This window comes from Ochotona princeps, chromosome 16, assembly GCF_030435755.1.
Source record: "Ochotona princeps isolate mOchPri1 chromosome 16, mOchPri1.hap1, whole genome shotgun sequence".
Lineage (NCBI taxonomy): Eukaryota > Metazoa > Chordata > Mammalia > Lagomorpha > Ochotonidae > Ochotona > Ochotona princeps.
Window position 1 is genome coordinate 54,052,124 of NC_080847.1, and position 19,622 is coordinate 54,071,745.

The window sequence follows — 19,622 nt, forward strand, 5'->3', positions numbered from 1 at the left end:
GAAAATGCATCCCTGCTTCCAGATGCAAGATGGATTCCCAATGAAACTGTTGGACATGTGAAGACAACGGGATGCTGGACTGTCTGACATTGTCTGTACCAGCGATGTTAGGATACACTTTAAGAGACTGATGGAATTATGACTCCTTATGAAGGGTTATACCATTGTAGCAATATGGGGCAAATCTGTCAGGGGGTGGGAGTTTCAGGGGAAGTCCCAGTCTATACAAAATTGTACCACATAATTCAAAAAATTCAAAATAAAAAATATGAAGATTTTTTTAAAGATCAACAATTTTAAGACTGATTTTATTGGGAAGGCAGATTATTTTCTCACAAGAAGAAGCAATGAGAGACAAGTCTTTAGCCACTACTAGCTCATGCCCCTAGAATGCCGCAGCTGCCAGAGCTGAACTGATCTAAAGCCAGCAACCAGGTCCCCTACATGGGGGCCGGGGTTCAAGGCTTTGGGCCATCCTCTGCTGCTTTCCCAGGTCGCATAAGCAAGGCGTTGGATGGGAAGTAGAGCAGCTGGGATTTGTACTGGGGCTTCTATGGGATGCCAGCCCCACAGGCAGGGGGTCAGCGTGCTGTGCCACTGCTCTGTCCACAGGTTATCATTGTTTATCATGGTCACTTGTTGTGGGGTAGGCAGCTACTTCAGGGTCACAAGCTTAGAAGACACTCCCCATCACCACCTAGGTGTTCCCTCCTGCCCTCCCGCCCCCCCCCCCCCCAGGCTCACCTTTCCTCACTTGGGACCTAGAGGGGGCGGTATTGCACTATTGGGTAACCACCCCCCTCACAATCCCCCATAAAGGCCCATGATAGGAGGGGCTCACTCTCTCGGTCACGTGCTCCCGTCACTCTGACACTCCGGCTCTCGGTCTCCCCAGCATCTGCTTGTTCTCCGGCTTCCCACAGACAGACTCTGAGGACAGGTAGCCCCGTGTGTCTGTATTCCTCATCCTCTGATCACTGCTTGGGCGGGACAGTGAAGATATGAATGCTAAGATGCTCTGTATTTCTACCTTGTGTGCTATCAGGAGTTCCAGCAGAGGTGAGGCCTGGCAGTGATGGAGTGTGGGCAGAGAAGCCAGGGAAAGGTGAGTGTGCCCAGGCTGTTTGCTGCATGTCTCTTAGGATGACTTACATTGTTGGGGAAACTGGGATGTAGAGCTTCAGTCTCATGGATAGACTTCAGGGTAATGACCTGAATTTTCATACGGACTTGTCATTTGCTCATTTCTAGTGGGCTTGTTCTCACCAAGCTTGGTTAATAAAGACTCCTTAACATACCCTAGGCTAGTCTGGCGCGATCTCACTCGCACCCCACAACAGCTTGTATACTTGCCAGTCAACAATGCGTTTAAAACTCTCCAACGTCTCTTTCCCTGAGCTGCTTGGAAAGAAAATGCATGACAGGAAATAACTCCAGAATAGTGTGTGTTTTGCCGAGTACTTCAGTGTTTGAACTGGTCCCAGAACTGGATGTCAAGGAGGTGTCCACGCACGAGTTGTGATGCCCCCTCTGGCCACCAGAGGGCTGTGACACATCACTGTTCCCAAGCTGAGAGCCTGGAAAAGCCACCAAGGCTTTCCAAAGTCTGGAGTCAGAAGTTTCTTTTCGGTCTCCCACATGGATGCAGGGTCTCAAGGCTTTGGGTCATACCCTGCTGCTTTCCCAGGCCACAAGCAGAGAACTGGATGGGAAACGGAGCAGCCGGGACACGAACCAGTGCTCAAATGATTTGCCGGTGCGTGCAATGTGAGCTTGTAGCCTCTGGGCCATCGCAACTGGTTCTAAATAAACCTTCAAAAAACAAAGCTGGAGTGTCGGGAAATAAAAGGGGATTATACAGGTACCTTTATTTTCTATTTTTAAAATCTCAGTGTTTTTTTAACAAGTGAGAGTGCATGGAAGGAAGGGAAAATTTGCGGGTTCGATTTTGTGTGTTCCACCCCCAGCCTAGGTCACAGTGATCAGGGAACAGGTGGTAGAATCCACATAGGCTCCAGAACATTCTGGACCTTGTTACCATGGGAACAGCTCCACGGGAAGACCTGCCATCTTTTCCTTGAAGACCTTGTCGAAGGCTTCAGCTTGGGCCACCGTGAAGTGATTTTTCCAGTCCCCGACGATGCCTGGAAGGCATAAGAGTGGGGCTCATGGTAGCTCTGGGGGCTAAGGCTCAGTGTGGCCAGGGCCCTCCCAGTGGGGCGGCAGCTGCCTGACCACCATGACCAGTGGCTGCCTACGGGGACAGGGCTTCCTACCTCCTTCTGCCCTAGACCCTGTCCATCAGCGACAGTGCCCCCAGGCATCTTGGCACACCCACACATCATTGCCCAAACACACATCATTGCTTCCCTGGCTGGTGTCCTAGCTTGTAACTTGGTCACTTGGCTGTGGACCTGTCTCCCTGTAGGTTATCTTGGCTTTCCTGGAGGAAGCTCAGCCAGGTCCAGCTGCCTCCCGTCCAGGTCCTCTGAGGTCCTGGGGTGTCAGCCTGTGGAGGCACCTCCGTGGTTTCCAGGGGTTCATCCCCTTGGGGTTCTTGGTTGGCACTCTCTGTCTTGCTGGGGTGTCCAGCTCTGCCTCACATCTGTGGGGCACATCAGCTTTGGATCCCTTCTCAAGGACACATCTGTGTCTTGCCTGGCCACCAGTACAACCTGGCAGTGAGGCCACACCACCTTGTGCACCTCCCTAACTCTTATCACGCATTGCAGGCACCCCACCTAAATATCTTTTCTGGGGCTGGCATGGTGTCTCAACTGGCTAATCCTCCATCTGCAAGCGGCAGGATCCAATATGGGTGCTGGTTCGTGTTGAACCACTCCCCTTTCAGCTCCCTGGGAAGGTAGCAGAGGATGGTCCAAAACCTTGGGACCTTCCTTGTACCCATAGGGGAGACTCAGAGGAATCTTTGTGTCTTTCTCTTTAAATTTGACTCTCCAAGTAAAACAAATACATCTTTTTAAAAGATGTATTTATTTTTACTGAAAAGTCAGATATATACAGAGAGGAGGAGAGACAGAGAGAAATATCTTCCGTCCGATGATTCACTCCCCAAGTGACCACAACGGCTGGTGCTGCGCCGATCTGAAGCCGGGAACCAAGAACCTCTTCCGGGTCTCCCACACGGGTGCAGGGTCTCAAGGCTTTGGACCGTCTTCAACTGCTTTCCTAGGTCACAAGCAGGGAGCTGGATGGGAAGTGGAGCAGCAGGGATTAGAACTGGTGCCCATATGGTATCCTGGTGTTCAAGGTGAGGACTTTAGAGGCTAGGCGATGGCACCAGGTCCAAAATGAAAAAAAAAAATTTGAACAAAACAAAACAACAGATGGCCTAGTGCGTTAGCCTAGTGGCTAAAGTAGTTTCCTTATGCACACTGGGATCTCATATGGGTACCATTTAATGTCCTGGCTGCTCCACTTCCCATCCAGCTCCCTGCTTGTGGCCTGGGAAAGCAGTGGAGGACGGCCCGAAGCCCTGGGACCCTGCACCCACATGGGAGACCCAGAAGAGGCTCCAGGATCCTAGCTTCGGATCAGCATATCACTGGCTGCTGTGGCCACTTGGGGAATGAAGCAGTGGACGGAAGATCTTCCTCTCTGTCTCTCCTCCTCTCTGCATATCTGACTTTCCAGTAAAAATAAATAAATCTTTTAAAAAAACTAGGAAACTTCACTTAGATATGAAAGATAGGAAGCTTTCAACTTAGCCTTTGTGGTAACACATTACAGGAGGTGGGAGAAATCAATTATTCTGAAGGCCAATGAATAGTGAAAGTTTTGCCCTCTAGCAGGAGAGATGACGCTGAACCCAAAAGAACAGAAACATGTTTATGCTGTTGGGGCAGGGGCGGTATGACCTTTCCTGTGGATTTGGGGAAACTCCACAAAATTGGGGGGAAAAGTGTTACTTTGGTAACAAATTCAAGAGTCATTCATTCAAGCTTGGCCAAGGATCGTGGAGGGGTGTAAGAAGAGAGAGAGAGAGAGAGAGAAACCAACACAAATATACAAGCAGCAAAGGCACTCTGTCCTTCCAGACCAGAAAGGCGACGGTGACCACAGCGCCTCCCGCAGGCCAGAGGGGCCACTGCGGCCCGTGAATTACACAGCTCATTTTCGGTTCCTTCCATAAGGGAGTGTGGCCATATAATAGAGAACACAGCCTTCCCAACAGCCTAGTTGACAGAGAGGCAGACAGAACCTTTGTGCTAAGACACCCCCAAAGTGGCCCTAGTCTGTCTTTCTCATGTCAATCCTGCAAGTCTGACAGGTGTAGCTGGCTGATCCCCCAGTGTGTGTAGAACCACCGCCCCCCAGCCCTCCCCTACCTCCTGCCCCCGACCTGCTCAAACCCAATTCTAAAGAGAGACAAGCAGGGGGTTTGACCTCCGCTCAAATCTTCCCAGAGTTTCGCCCAAAGAGGGGTGCTGGAGGGGCCTCGCGAGGTGGGAGGTGGGCTGGTCAGGGCTCCCTGTGCCCTCTGCGCCCTCTTACGCCCCCAGAGCAGCCGTCCCGTCTGCCTTCACCTTTTCTTAGGAGCGACATGCCTTCCTCGTGTTTCTCGTTGATCAGGTTGTACTGCTGCAGTGCCATGAAGTTGGACATCTTGTTCCCTTTCATAGCTTGGAAGGAGCTGTGCTCCACGACTGAGCCAATCTCCTCCGAGGTCAGCTTCTCCCCCAGGAAGCGGCAAATCTTCTCCACGGTGCCCCGAGTGTCCTGCGGGAAGCAGGGAGAGAGGAGAGAGAGAGAGAGAGAGAGAGAGAGATGCTGTCCTGTTTGACAGTGGCAAGCAGGGGAGGGGCGAGGGAGGAGGAGAGGAGCCACTTCTGGAAGTTTCTGGAAGCAAGCCAGGATGGAATGGGATGAGGGCAGCGGGCGAGGAAGGGAGGACCCAGGGCGGGGGATGCAAGCCCTGGCAGGGGTTTCCTCAAAGCCATCTGTAGGGGCCTCCCTCAGGGCAGAAGTGCCCAGGGCCTTGGCCATGGCTCAGAGGATGCTGAAGATGCAACCAGGAGGCACTCAGACAGTGTGGATGAAGACCCAGCAGGCGCAGGGCGGTGGAAAGTGCGTGCTGACCGCGCTGGCCGGGTTACCTGGTGCAGCTCTTCGTAGCTCAGCCACAGCAAGTTCTCCCAGTCTCTCATGGAGGACCAGCTGCGGACGTGGTCGAACCACGATCCATAGAGCACTGCACAGGGGAGACAGGAACAGGGAGGGTGACAGACTGCAGGACTCGGGAACGCGGCCCATCGCACACGCTCACCTTTCCTGGGAGCGGACAGATAAGGCTTGCGTGTCTTCGTGGCCCGCAGTGTGATGTCAGAGGGCAGAGTGTTTACGGGTGCAAGTTGTGCGATGATGAAAGAAAGCCAGCGGGCACGCTCAGCGCCTTGCATTCTGGCTACTGGCTGTTCCGGCCATTTTACCCTGGTGGCCACATTCCAGCAGTTGCCCCCTCACACAGTCTGGGTGGAACCTACCCGTCTTGTCTACAGCGGAACCTGGGGGCCCTCTGACCAACATCTCCCCATCCTACCCACTCTCGGTCCTGTTGGCTTCTGTTCCGCTCCCCTCCTGCGAGCGACACACTGTGGTTGCGCTAAGTATGGGGAGCAGTGTGACATTTCAATACCCACCTCCACCATGTAATATTTAGACTGTGGAAACTGGCAAGCCCGTCACCACGGTATGTGCCATGTCTCTGTGCGTGGAGCATCCCAGACCCTCACAGGTATTCTGATCACCGCACCTGCCCGTCAGTGCCACAGGGCATTAGACAGCATTTGCCTCCCGGCTGCTTCCTGGGACACAGCCAACGTCCGGAGACACCACGTGCGAGGGTGCTTGTGAGTGTGTGTGCTCCTGGCTGGCTTCGCTCCTAGGGCTGCATCCACGCCGCTGACGGCGATAGCTTTTCCTCCTTTGTAAAGGCTGAATAGCCTTCTACTGTACACAAGAACCCCCCCTTTAGGGTCACTTATCTAATGAATGAAATCAACAATTGATAGAATCAAGGATCAAGGGATGACTGGATAAGGAAAATGCCGAGCATCTCCCCTCAGCAGTGGAATGTTGTTCACTCTTGAAAGACACATTTGCGCTTGCAGTGTGCAGGTGCACCCAGAGGACTTCACGTTCAGTGAAACAAACCAGGCACAGACACACAAATGAGCTCACACAGGAATGCCATTGATTGCAGTTGGTCTCCAAGAGGCAGGGGGTGGGAGGGTGGTTGCCAGGGACCCCTCAGGTGGTCCTGAGGACACCGACCAAGATGCAGACAGTTGGTGGGATGAGGAACCCAGAGGGCCTAGATCTGGGTGGGTGTTTCCAAGAGAGGACAAGAGGGAAGCAGGCAAGTTATACTGTGCGGGCTGAGGTTCCTAGAAAGCCAGAGAGACCAGGTGAGCGGGGAGAAGATGCTGAGCAGGGCACTCGGGGAGCCCTGCAGGCTCCAGGACTCAGCCAGGCAGGGCCAGCGCTGCCCGGAGTTCTGCCACCAGCGGGAGAGGAGGGCCTGGTGTGTGGGGAGAGGCCGAGGCATCGCCGAAGTGCAGGGATGAAGGGCTGAGGGCAGACTCACCCTTTCCTTCCAAGAACCACTCAAAATACTCCTGTAGGGACTCCGACTGCATCGAAAAAGTCACAAAGTGCCCGAAAAAATAGCCAGACACGAGAACATCTCTGGGATTTCTGATGAGATAAATCACCTTATGTGGAAAGACGGGAGAAGAAGGAAAAAAAAAATCAGTGTGGCCATTTCCCGTCCTTGATCGGCAGAGATGGAGCAAGAGGCAAGCCCTGTTAACACACCGCCTTGTTCTTTTCATACATTCACCACAGTGTCATGCATCAGCTAGACCATCGTCCCTTCCTCTGGGGACATTATGATCGACTCACAAAGGGAAGAGGCTGGAAGCGTAGTGAGGTGGCTGGTTTTGTATTTGTGCATTTTAAACACAGTCATGAATAGGAGGCCTGCACCGTGGCTTAGTAGGCTAATCCTCTATCCGTGGTTCCAGCACCCCATTTGGGCACCAGTTCATGTTCTGGCTGCTCCACTTCCCACACAGCTCCCGGCTTGTTGCCTGGGAAAGTTGAGGAAGACCAAAAGCTTTGGGGATTTTGCACCTATGTGGAAGACCTGGAAGAAGCTCCTGGCTTCGGATCGGCTCAGCTTTGGCTATTGTGGCCACTTGGGGAATGAAGCAGTGGATGGAAGATCTTCCTCTCTGTCTCTCCTCCTCTCTGTATATCTGACTCTGCAACAAAAATAAACAGATCTTTAAAAAAGGATATGGTAAACGGTTTCATTGGTACATTTCCCAAGTGGCTGCATTGGTCAGAGCTGAGACAGTTTAGAACCATGATCCAGCAGCTAGGAGCCAGGAGCTTCTTCTAAGTCTCCTATGGAGGGTCCTAAGGCTCTGGGCCGTCCTCTACTGCTTTCCCAGGTCATAAGCAGGGAGCTGGATGGGAAGTGGAGCAGCCGGGACATGAACCAGTGCCATATGGGATCCCAGTATGTGCAAGGTGAGGATTTAGCCACTGAGGCACCAGACCAGGGTCCTGATGCTGGTTTTCTTCAGGCAATAACAGGGTTGTTGTCCTAGCATGTAAAATAGTGACAGAATCTGCTCGTCCTGAACGTGTGATCCCGGATGCATCATATCAAGCCACCCTTGGCGTCTGGCTAGCAGAGTCCATGGCATGGTCCGTGCCCTGCCCTCGAGTAGGCTCTGTGGGGGCAGTGTGTCGATGCTGAATGCGGACTGCCAGTCCTGCCGTGAGTGAATGTGTTTCCACAAGATCTCCAGGCGATCCCTGGGTGCGTGAGCACCTGGCAAGGCTGGATCGAGACTGACCTCGTCCCTATGCACTGACCTTAGCCTTGGTGTTGAAGATGGACTTGGGGAACATGTGGAGTGAAAGGTGGGAGGTCATGAGGCGTGGGCTCTCCATCGTAGGGAGGGTTTCAAACCCGAACTTGGATTCCATCCAGGGAGTGCGTGCCCAGAACGGTAGTGACTGGAGGCACGTGGGGTCTCCCTTGGAGCGGATGAGGCAGAGAATGGAATTCAACCAATTGGTTCCTGGAGAAAGAAGGGAAAGCCAGGAGGGTCACTTCTGTCTCATGGACTTTTAAAAACACACATGCCATGAAGAAGACCATTATTTAAAGTATTTTTATTGGGAAGGCAGATTTACAGAGAGAAGGTGAGACAGAAAGATCTTAAATCGGCTAGTTCACTCTCCAAGTGGCCGCAATGGCTGGAGCTGAGCTGATCCTAAATCAGGAGCCTTTTCCAGGTCTCTCACATGGGTGCAGGGTCCTAAGGCTTTGGCCCATCCTCTACTTTATTCCAGGACACAAGCAGGGAGCTGGGTGGGAAGTGAAGCAGCTAGGACGTGAACCGGCGCCCAGGTAGAATCCTGATTCTTTAAAAAAAATTTATTATGATGATTATGATTTTATGATACACCCTGGGATTTCCCTTATCCATCTACCCAAGTACCTGTCCTCTCACTGAGTTCTCCTCTATTATTACTGTAGCATACGTAGTTCTGCATAAACAGTCATGTGCCATCATTGCAATGACATGATGGACAATGGCAGAGAGTCCAGCATCCTATTGTCAAGATACATTCAACAGTTTGATTGGGAGTCCATCTCTGGGCTGGAAATAGACATGCATACTGCATTGTAGCCTCACATCTGGATATGACAGTCTCCATTACACAGTTACTGTACATCCCCTCAAATGAAAAGCCACAATACAAAATCAACAGCAAGGAAGAAAAAAGACACACTTACAATGCCATAAAGTTAAATAACATGCTACTAGATATGCTGGTCTTCATTACGCAGTTACTATTCATCCCCTCAAATGAAAAGCCATAACACAAAATTAACAGCAGGAAGAAAAAAGAAATTTACAACACCATGAAGTTAAATAACATGCTTCTGAATGACTAATGTGTCGCTGAAGAAATGAAAAAGAAAATCAAGAATCTTCTTGAAGAAAATGTTGCTACTGTATGACCTATGAGTCACTGGAGAAGTTAATGAGAAGAAAGTGTTTTGAAGAGATGCCTAACCAAACAAATCAAAATCCATGAGACACAGTTTCTGCTGATCTTTGTTGGTGAGATATGTCTCCTGTAGGCAACAGATAGCAGTTCTCTCTCTTTTTAAAAAAAAAAAATATTTATTTTTATTACAAAGTCAGATATACAGAGAGGAGGAGAGACAGAGAGGAAGATCTTCCATCCAATGAATCACTCCCCAAGTGAGCGCAATGGCCGGTGCTGCACCGATCTAAAGCCAGGAGCCAGGAACCTCTTCTGGGTCTCCCACGCGGGTGCAGGGTGCCAAATCCTTGGGCCGTCCTCAACTGCTTTCCCAGGCCACAAGCAGGGAGCTGGATGGGAAGTGGAGCTGCCGGGATTAGAACCGGCACCCATATGGGCTCCCGGGGCGTTCAAGGAGAGGACTTTAGCTACTAGGCCACGCCATTGGGCCCTCTCTCTCTTTTTTAAAAATCCAGTCTATTAACCTATGATGTTTCATTGATAAATTTAATCCATTTACATTCAGGGCTAATATGAATGGGTGGTAATTTGGTTCTGTCATTGTAGCAATGGGTTGTTCATTGATTGAGTCTTCTGTTGTTATTTTACTGGGATGTTCTTCACATTTGCCTTTGGTTTTGGTGGGTGCTATTCCTCTTCTCTGTCAAGAGAACATCTTGAAGTATCCTTTGTAGGGCAGGTTTGAAAGAGGCATATTCTTTGAACTTTTCTTCACTGTGGAAGAATTGCATTTCATTTTCAAAGGCAATGGGCCGACAATTTTTTGCTTTTAGCATCTGGAATATGTCACTCTATCCTCTTCTGGCCTGTAGAGTTTCCTGTGAGAGATCTCCTGTGAGTTTAATTGGCATTCCTTTACATGTGAATTGATTTTTTGTCACGTGCACATTTAAGGATCTTTTCCTTATGTTCAATTGAAGAGAGCTTGATGATCATGTGTCGTGGTGAAGATCACTTTTGATCAACTCTTTTGGTAGTTCTGTGTCCCACCTGGATGTTGTTTCCCAATTCTTTCTCTAGATTAGGGAAACTTTCTCTCTCTTTTTTTTTTTACTTTGAAAAATCATTTATTTTTTGAATCAAAAAGTATATTTATGTTCCACTTAAAATGTCTAGCTTTCCATTGATCTTTCAAAACCCTTTTCCAGATAATAACAGTGCTCAGAACTATGAAAGTTCACATCCAATACCACTTTTAAGAGGTTTAAATGTAGAACCTCTTTCTAAGACATTGTTCTAAAAGGTCAAGGCATTGGCAATTCCAATTTAAAGATGAAAGGATTACATCACTGAAAATTAAATGACAGTGAGTCTCAAGAGCTTAATGACCATTGGAAAAAAAATATGAGGGAAACATGCTGAATAACTTCAACTAAAAATACTCCACCCACCCCAACTCAACTCCCATATTGTTAAATGCATTATTTTACCTTAGAACAGGAAAATTATAAAATGGAGTTTCTAAATTACTTTCTATAAATACACCATTTTAATTGCCATGTTTGCTAGCAGAATCATAAAAGTTTTACATTCACGGGGCCAATGCACTGAGTCTATCCCACTCTGCTGTTTCCTGCTCCTCTGTTTTAAAATCACGACCAAAGGGCAACACTCCATTTACTCAACTGAACAGCCAGCAGGTAGGGGCCTGCTCACAGCAGGTCCTTTAACAAGGCCAGCCCTAGAAGAGAACATGATTTTGGAAGCCTTCTGAATTCCACTGTGACTTGGAGGCCCAGGTCTCCACAATCCAGATGTTTCTTAAGGGCTACTCCTCTCTCAGGAAGCGTGGCCAGCATGCAAACCTCGTCAATTTGTTCCGATTGAGGTGAAACAGATCAAGATTTACAGAAGCTGCATAATGAAGCTAACCTTTTGCTAATTTCAAATAAAGTGATGTTTAAGGTTTTCTCAGAAAGTTCTCAAGCCAGGGTTTTCTGTCTTCACTCACTTCTTTCAAGCCCATTGTCGGCAGACAATGTTTTCAAGGAAGGAAACCCTTTTCGTAGAATCAGCATTTCATATTCAGCATAGTTACAACTTCTCATTATTTTATCTTTCAAATTTATCAAGAACTCAGGACTGGGCACTGATTTTCCCCACCCCATCGCCGCCCAGCAGCGAAACTAAAAAGAAGAGGCATACTCTTTAGGGTCCGGGAAAACATGAACTGCAACAAGACCCTTCACTGCCAAAAGCGGCTGTGTTTGAATCCTTATCTCGGCTGCTCCTGTCCCCATTGGTCTAAGCTTTCCTCTCCCGCTCCTCCAGCTCTCTCTCCACCACCCTTCTTGCTGCCCGTATTTCTCCGTACTGCTTTTACTGCTTCTGTCTGTATCCCTCTTTGCTGCTTTCTACCCTTCCTCCCGCCCGTTCTCCTTCTCCCTCGTCCCGTCTTCTGTCCCTCCGTCCCAGTCCGTCCGTCTGTTGTCTTCCTGTTTCGGTCCGTCTGTCGTCCCAGTCCCCTGTCGTCCGCGCCTAGCTTTTACCGGCTACTTTTATACAGTTCTCCACCAATCACTTCTCCCCATGGGTCCACTTGGCGCTACGTGACAGGCCAGTAATCACAGCAAGGGCATTAGCCTAGCCCTGTGACTTCTAGTTTACCTGCTGGCGAGACCAACTCCGCCTCCTGGCCCTGGACCAGCCGCCATTTTGCAACGGTCCCTCCTATTCCCGGAGCACACCACCCCAGGTACCAAGCAACACCAATAGGACCCATAAATAGGACTTTTTGATACAGGCACAAAAGTGTGCTAGCATTTTTACAATATGCTGTACTTTTTTTTTTTCAAACATGAAAGATGGTTGAGAATTAGTAGCAATTGTGATTAATTTCAGTACAAGCACTAATTTAAACCCTGATTCTTTTTTTGGGGGGGGGGACAGGCTCACTTAAAATAGTCAAATTTTACTCCACTTCCAGGTTTCAAATCAAAACAAATGAACACCACCACACACACAAAAAAAGCCACTCAACTGGCACCAAGTCCCATATTCCAATGTTATTATTATTTTTTTAAGATTTATTTATTTTTCATTACAAAGTCAGATATACAGAGAGGAGGAGAGACAGAGAGGAAGATCCCCTGTCTGATGAATCACTGCCCAAGTGAGCAGCAATGGCTTGTGCTGCGCTGATCCAAACCCGGGAGCCAGGAACCTCCTCCAGGTCTCCCACGTGGGTGCAGGGTGCCAAGGCTTTGGGCCGTCCTCGACTGCTTTCCCAGGCCACAAGCAGGGAGCTGGATGGGAAGTGGAGCAGCTGGGACCAGAACTGGCATCCATATGGGATCCCGGTGCGTTCAAAGTGAGGACTTTAGCCGCTAGGCCACGCTGCCGGGCCCCCAATGTTATTTTTAACCCAACAATCATAACTTACTGCCAGCAATTATTTATATGTATCTGCTTCCTTATTACATAAGGACTGGTCAGTTATATGTAAAAATTTCCAGGAATGGTACTTGGCACTGGATTGTCTTAATAATTCTCATTTGGAAAACACTAACTCCTAAGTGTTTCTTTTACATCTGTAGTTAGAATTGATATAAGTATTTTTACGTGTTACTTTTCCACTAATACAGTCTAGGAAGGCTAGTCCTAGCTAACGTGGTTGTTTTAAACGAATCCCTAAGCCATATGGCGATGGAATATTATACTTGCTTCTTATATTATAGGGTAAACAGTTCCAGGCAGACCAGAGGTAAACTAGCCAAATCAAAGTACTGTAAATAAAGTTCATCTTTTGTACCTCAGCAGAAAACCTCAAATTCTTTAAATCAAGGCAACCCATAAGGGAAAGTTTCCCTAATCTAGAGAAAGAATTGGGAAACAACATCCAGGAGGGGCACAGAACTCCCAATAGATTTGACCAAACGCGATCTTCACCACGACACATGATCATCAAGCTCTCTTCAATGTACACATAAAAAAAAATCAACTGACATGTGAAGGGATGTCAATTAAATTCACAGGAGACCTCTCACAGGAAACTCTACAGGCCAGAAGAGAATGGAGTGATGCTGGGGTCCGTGCAGTAGGTGTGGATGGCACGAAGGTGTGAAGAGAACAGCTCCCCTGCTTGGCAGGGCCCAGGGGAGCTTCCAGCTGTTTGGCAGGGCCCAGGGGAGCTTCCAGCTGTTTGGCAGGGCCCAGGGGAGCTTCCAGCTGTTTGGCAAGGCCCGGCGGATGTCTCTCTGACCACCTTGACACTGTTTCACCCCCCGGGTTGCATGGACACTCGAGCACCCCACTAAGAATTCTGTGATCTATTGAGGCTTTGATGTTTGCCCCGTGAGACGGTTTTTGCAACCGATGTGAACTTGAGAGTTAATGTCATTGATAATGCCTTGGTGAGTGGGCCTTTGACAGTTTACACACAGGAGCACAATGAAGCCCATGCCATTTCTGGACACCTTATTGGGTACTTAACCATTGCCTCAGAATCTGACCCAGACATGTAGCATGCCTTCTGGGAAGGGGCTTAATAAGGATTTTATAAAGTAATGGAAGTAATGGGAGTATGAGCGGAAACTGCTATGGCAAAAAATATAGTTACTGTGACCTTAAAGGTTAGCCTGTCCTTGCAACTCTTTAGAGCATAGAAAATGTAGCTATTTTAGCCGCTTTCATAATTTTTTAACTAGAGGAAATATAGGACGATTTTATTAACATCAAAGAGATATACTTTGGATTATTGTTTGATTGTTTATGAGGTTGTAGACCCTGCAGTTGTAGGGGATTGAATGTTTGAAACTTTTTGTCTTACATCTTTATGTTTTTTCTCTTTTGATGTATTTCTCCCACTAAGTGATAGATAAGTTGTGAAAATAAAATGTAGTAGGAATGTATTACTGATTAGCAAGTAAGCGCACGTGCCTTGGCCTTGGAGTCCTGTCTGTCACCCAATGGCCACTTCTGAAGAATGAAAAATGGCTTGCTTTAAAGAAACTGATTATAGTAACTTACAGAATTATCTTTAAGAGCACCTGGTTGACCATGAAGTAAAAAATAAAATAATGAAACATCTGTGCATACCCACTTAGTCATGAAGTAAAAATAGAACAATCAAACAATTGTGCAGAGGCTTGGATGTGCCTAAGTAAATAAAAAGGACAGCTTGTTCTTGAGCTCAAGCAAGAAGACACCAAGTGACAGTGTCTGTGTCTTTCTTTATCGCCAACTCCATGCACCCTTCTCGAGCTCCAAACTCATCTGCAGCTGGACTCCGGCAGAGCGACATAGTCCAGATGCTAAAAGCAAAAAATTGTCGGCCCAGGATAATGTACCCAGCAAAACTTTCCATTGCCTTTGAAAATGAAATGCAATTCTTCCACAGTGAAGAAAAGTTCAAAGAATATGCCTCTTTCAAACCTGCCCTACAAAGGATACTTCAAGATGTTCTCTTGACAGAGAAGAGGAATAGCACCCACCAAAACCAAAGGCAAATGTGAAGAACATCCCAGTAAAATAACAACAGAAGACTCAATCAATGAACAACCCATTGCTACAATGACAGAACCAAATTACCACCCATTCATATTAGCCCTGAATGTAAATGGATTAAATTTATCAATGAAACATCATAGATTAATAGACTGGATTTTTAAAAAAGAGAGAGAACTTCTATCTGTTGCCTACAAGAGACATATCTCACCAACAAAGATCAGCAGAAACTGTGTCTCATGGATTTTGATTTGTTTGGTTAGGCATCTCTTCAAAACACTTTCTTCTCATTAACTTCTCCAGTGACTCATAGGTCAAACAGTAGCAACATTTTCTTCAAGAAGATTCTTGATTTTCTTTTTCATTTCTTCAGCGACACATTAGTCATTCAGAAGCATGTTATTTAACTTCATGGTGTTGTAAATTTCTTTTTTCTTCCTGCTGTTAATTTTGTGTTATGGCTTTTCATTTGAGGGGATGAATAGTAACTGCGTAATGAAGACCAGCATATCTAGTAGCATGTTATTTAACTTTATGGCATTGTAAATGTGTCTTTTTTCTTCCTTGCTGTTGATTTTGTATTGTGGCTTTTCATTTGAGGGGATGTACAGTAACTGTGTAATGGAGACTATCATATCCAGATGTGAGGCTACAATGCAGTCTGCATGTCTACTTCCAGCCCAGAGATGGACTCCCAATCAAACTGTTGAATGTATCTTGACAATAGGATGCTGGACTCTCTGCCATTGTCCATCATGTCATTGCAATGATGGCACATGACTGTTTATGCAGAACTACGTATGCTATAGTAATAATAGAGGAGAACTCAGTGAGAGGACAGGTACTTGGGTAGATGGATAAGGGAAATCCCAGGGTGTATGGAACTGTATCATAAAATCATAATCATAATAAAAAAGAAATTTTATGCTAAAAAATTTCTATGCTTTTCAGGGCTGAGTGATATTGTACCCCACTTCCTACTTGTGAATTGTACCCCACTTCTTGCTTGTGAACAGACCCCAAAGGGCCTCCACGTCTTGTTCAGCTGCTAGCTGTCAGTCCTCTCCCCTATCTTTTTTTTTTTAAAGATTTATTTTATTTTTATTACAAAGTCGGATAAACTGAGAGGAGGAGAGATAGAGAGGAAGTGGAGCTGCCGGGATTAGAACCAGCGGCCATATGGGATCAAGGTGAGGACCTTAGCCACTAGGCCACATTGCCGAGCCCCTCTCCCCTATCTTGTCTGGGTCATGGACCTCCCAACGTCCTCTGCCTTAATCCCTACCCACTTTTTGTGCTTCTAGTCCCTGGCATCACTCCTGTGGAAATACAACCCACTGCCTTGGAGTTCTTGGAATGATCCAAGTTTTAATTTTTTTTCCTTCCCAATTTATGAGCAAATCTCTGCCTCTATATATATCTCTCTTGACCAGGTAATTTTACATTCACTCTTTTCCTGCCGGCCTAGATGCTGTTTGTTCTGTTGGGATATCACTGGTCTTCTGACCTTCCAGATCACAGGATTCCCCTTAGGGTTTACTCCCATGGTCTCCCTTGGACATCAGAGATGACCCCTCTCCCCGCCCCAACGCCCAATGTCAAGCGCTCATCTACTGCCTTATTGCTGGCTTCCATCTTTTCTGAACATAAATGGCATGAGTTATAGATCTAGCCCTGTGATGCTTGCTCTCCTGATGGGACCAGGGTACCGGCACAGCCATGTCATGACCCTGGTTGCTTACCTGATTTGGGGAATGTCATTATCACGACATCGTCATCCTTGAACACAAACTCCTCTTGCGTTAATCTCAGCACTTCTGGTTCATAACCTGGAGAAGGGAAGCGGATCCCTTTGTACAGTAAGAACTTCTCGCTCATGGTGCCGAGCACACTGTGCTTGGTTGTAGTGCACTGCTGTAGCCAGGCCTGGGTGTTACACAGCTGCTGGATGTTCATTATTATACAGGTTATGAAGCAATGGTTAATCTCTTTCCATGTGGTTGCGAAATTCACTGGGTGACACAGCAGGAAGTTGCAATAGCCAGCAGGTTGCTGGTGTTGAGCAATTGTGAATCCATTCCAAGGATATTCTGTAGGGGTAATGAGTCTCAGTTTGTGGATAGAAACCGGGAACAGAATCACAAGCCCGGCACATGGAAGGAATGCTGAAAACACATATATTGTAATGATTTTATTAAAAAATTTTGACTACAGCTTTCATTGTATTTTAAAAAAAGATTTCCTTATTATTATTATTATTATTATTATTGGAAAGGCAGATCAGATTTACAGAGAGAAGAAGAGACAGAGAGAAAGATCCTCTGTGGACTGGTTCACTCCCCAAGTGGCCGCAATGGCTGGAGCTGAGCCGGTCTGAAACCAGGAGAATGGAGCTTCTTCCAGTTCCCCTGCTGTGGGTGCAGGGTCCCAAGGCTTTGGGCCGTCCTCGACTGCTTTCCCAGGCCACAAACAGGGAGCTGGATGGGAAGTTGAGCAGCCAGGACATTAAGTGGCTCTCATATGGGATCCTGGGGCTTGTAAGGTGAGGATTTAGCCATTGAGCCACTGCATCGAGCCCTTTCTTTGTATTTTTTTATTGTTTGCAACATTTCTGGTGTAGGTTACTATTATTATTATTAAGATTTATTGCACAATGTCTTCGTTGGCTAATCCTCTGCCTTGTAAGAACTGTGATCCCACAGGGCACTGGTTTGTGTCCCGGCTGTTCCGTTTCCCATCTGTTTCTCTGCTGTGGCTGATAAAGCAGTCAAGTATGACCAAAGTCTTGGGACTCTACACCCATGTGGGAGACCTGGAAGATGTTCCTGGCTCCTGGCTTCAGACTGGCTTAGCTGCAGCCTTTGCAGCCACCATTTGGAAAATGAACTGGCAGATATAGAATCTGTCTCCTCTTTTTTTTTTAATATTTATTTTTATTTATTTGATTTTATTGAAAAATCAGTTTTACAAAGAGAAGGGGAAACAGAGAGAGAGATCTTCCATCTGCTGGTTCACTCCCCAGGTGGCCACAATAACCAGAGCTGAGCTGATCTGAAGGCAGGAGTCAGGAGCTTCTCCTGGGTCTCCCACACGGGTGCAGGGTCCCAAGGTTTTGGGCCGTCCTCAGCTGCTTTCCCAGGCCACAAGCAGGGAGCTGGATGGGTGCTGGGGGCCAGCTTCATCCTGTTTGGAGCTTGAGAAGGGTGTGTGGAGTTGGCGAGGGAAAGAGACATGGACACGTTCAGTTGGTGACCATCAACAGCTCAAAAAGTTGTCCTCTTCATTTACTCAGACACATCATGAGCCTCTGCACAGACATTCGATTGTTCTATTTTTAACTTTATGACTAAGCGACTATGCACAGATGTTTGATGATTTTATTGTTTTAATTACACAGGTGCTCTTAAAGATAGTTCTGTAAGATACTACTTCAGAGCAAACTATTCTTCATTCTCCAGTAGTTGGCCTTGGGTTTCAGGCAGAACTCCAAGGTCAAGGCACATGCTATGTTAATCCGTAATACAGTGCTACTGCATTTGTATTTTTGCAACTTATCTAACACTTAACAATAAAAATACAGTCTAAAGGAAAAGAAAAAACATAAAAATCCAAAGCGAGGGCCTGGCATGGCAGCCTACTGACTGGCTAAAATTCTTGCCTCGCACATGCTGGGATCTCCTATGTGCCCTACGGGCACCAGTACTAATCCAGGCATGCCCCGCTTCCCATCCAGTTCCCTGCTTGTGGCCTGGGAAATGGTCAAGGATGGCTCAAGGCTGCTGACCAGCAGAGCCAGTAACGTGGACAGGGAGAGGGTCTGGGGATGAAGCACTGACAGGAGACCAGTGATGGTAGAAGTCTCTGCCAAGTCTCTCTATTGCTCCTTCACCTCTCCTTATATACTCTTCCCCCTCCCCAAGTCCTCATTTACCAGGACATTGGGTATAGATGAGTCCAATTAGTCTAGGTGTTTTTAGCCACAAGCCCAGTTCCTGTTCCTACCATTCCAAGGAGCACTAATCAACTCCTTAGCCCACAACAGGTCCCCCTTTTTTATTTTAAAGCAGACCTGAATGCGACTGTCTTAGGTTGTAGACTTTCAAGCCATTAGCCTTCCCGTCATTGGGAATCTCCATAGCATGACTGAGCCACTGTCTTAGGTTGGTCAGTGCCCGGTCCATCTTACCCGTCACTGGCTGCCATTCAACGCATTGCCTGCTGCAGCTGCGTAAACCATACTTGGGGAGGCTGGTAACCCTGTTCCATGGCTAGGAGTATGTTTAGCTTGGTAGCAATAAGCAGACAGCAGTTCCCAGGCTTGGGGAACATTTTGCACCTGCACAGGTGTTACATAAAGACATGATGATGGAGAACAAGAGGCCCTGACCATATCCCAAGCATCTGCTGCCCCTCTGCCAACAAGTCAATCTGCTTTTACAACATAAGCATCCCCACCTGCACACATTCATCTGTGCAGTTCTGTTGTTCCATAGCTCAGGCAGTCAGTTCTGAAAGCTTGTTCATGGTCTCAGCGGTAGCTGTAGGGTGTCCTAGGGTCACCACTGCTGTGGTGGTGGCTGCCGATGCCAGGGCAATGCTTGCTATGATGGTTGATGTTATGCCAAAGTCTCTTTTATGTCTTATCAAGCCAACAGAGGCCTCTCCGTTAGCCCCGACAGGCACAGGCAGGATTCCTGGCAGTTGCATGACAACAGCAGTATCACCATTGCCATTCCAACATGCGTTAGGGTGCAGCTGACCTCAGTGCAATTCACTTCAGAGACGTTTTCTGTATATAAGAGAAAAATGGGGGATAACACAGGCAGACATGTGTTTAAAATTCAAGGAGCTAAGGTTCACTGCCGGAGACCAGCTCCAGCTGACTGAGAGCTTGCAAAGGATGCATGGATCGGCGAGACTGTAAGAAGAAAAGATAAGACACGGACCACTATGGCTTGATGCTCATAATGGACAATTCAGAAAAGTTGCCTTCTTTATTTATACACAAACCATCACAAACTTTTGCACAATATCCAATTGTTTCATTTTTACATCATGGT

General features: G+C 47.3%; 1 protein-coding gene across 1 annotated transcript; it reads right to left on the reverse strand.

Moving 5' to 3' along the window:
• Positions 1-1,976: 1,976 nt before the first annotated feature.
• On the reverse strand, positions 1,977-16,440 carry SULT2A1 (sulfotransferase family 2A member 1). The gene is made up of 6 exons (XM_004597023.3): positions 16,305-16,440; positions 7,909-8,117; positions 6,608-6,734; positions 5,118-5,212; positions 4,548-4,740; positions 1,977-2,144 (listed from the first exon to the last, which is right to left on the reverse strand). Exons 1-6 carry the CDS (start codon positions 16,438-16,440, stop codon positions 2,035-2,037), a joined length of 870 nt encoding a protein of 289 aa, XP_004597080.2. The 3' UTR covers positions 1,977-2,034.
• Between the last annotated feature and the right edge of the window lie 3,182 nt (positions 16,441-19,622).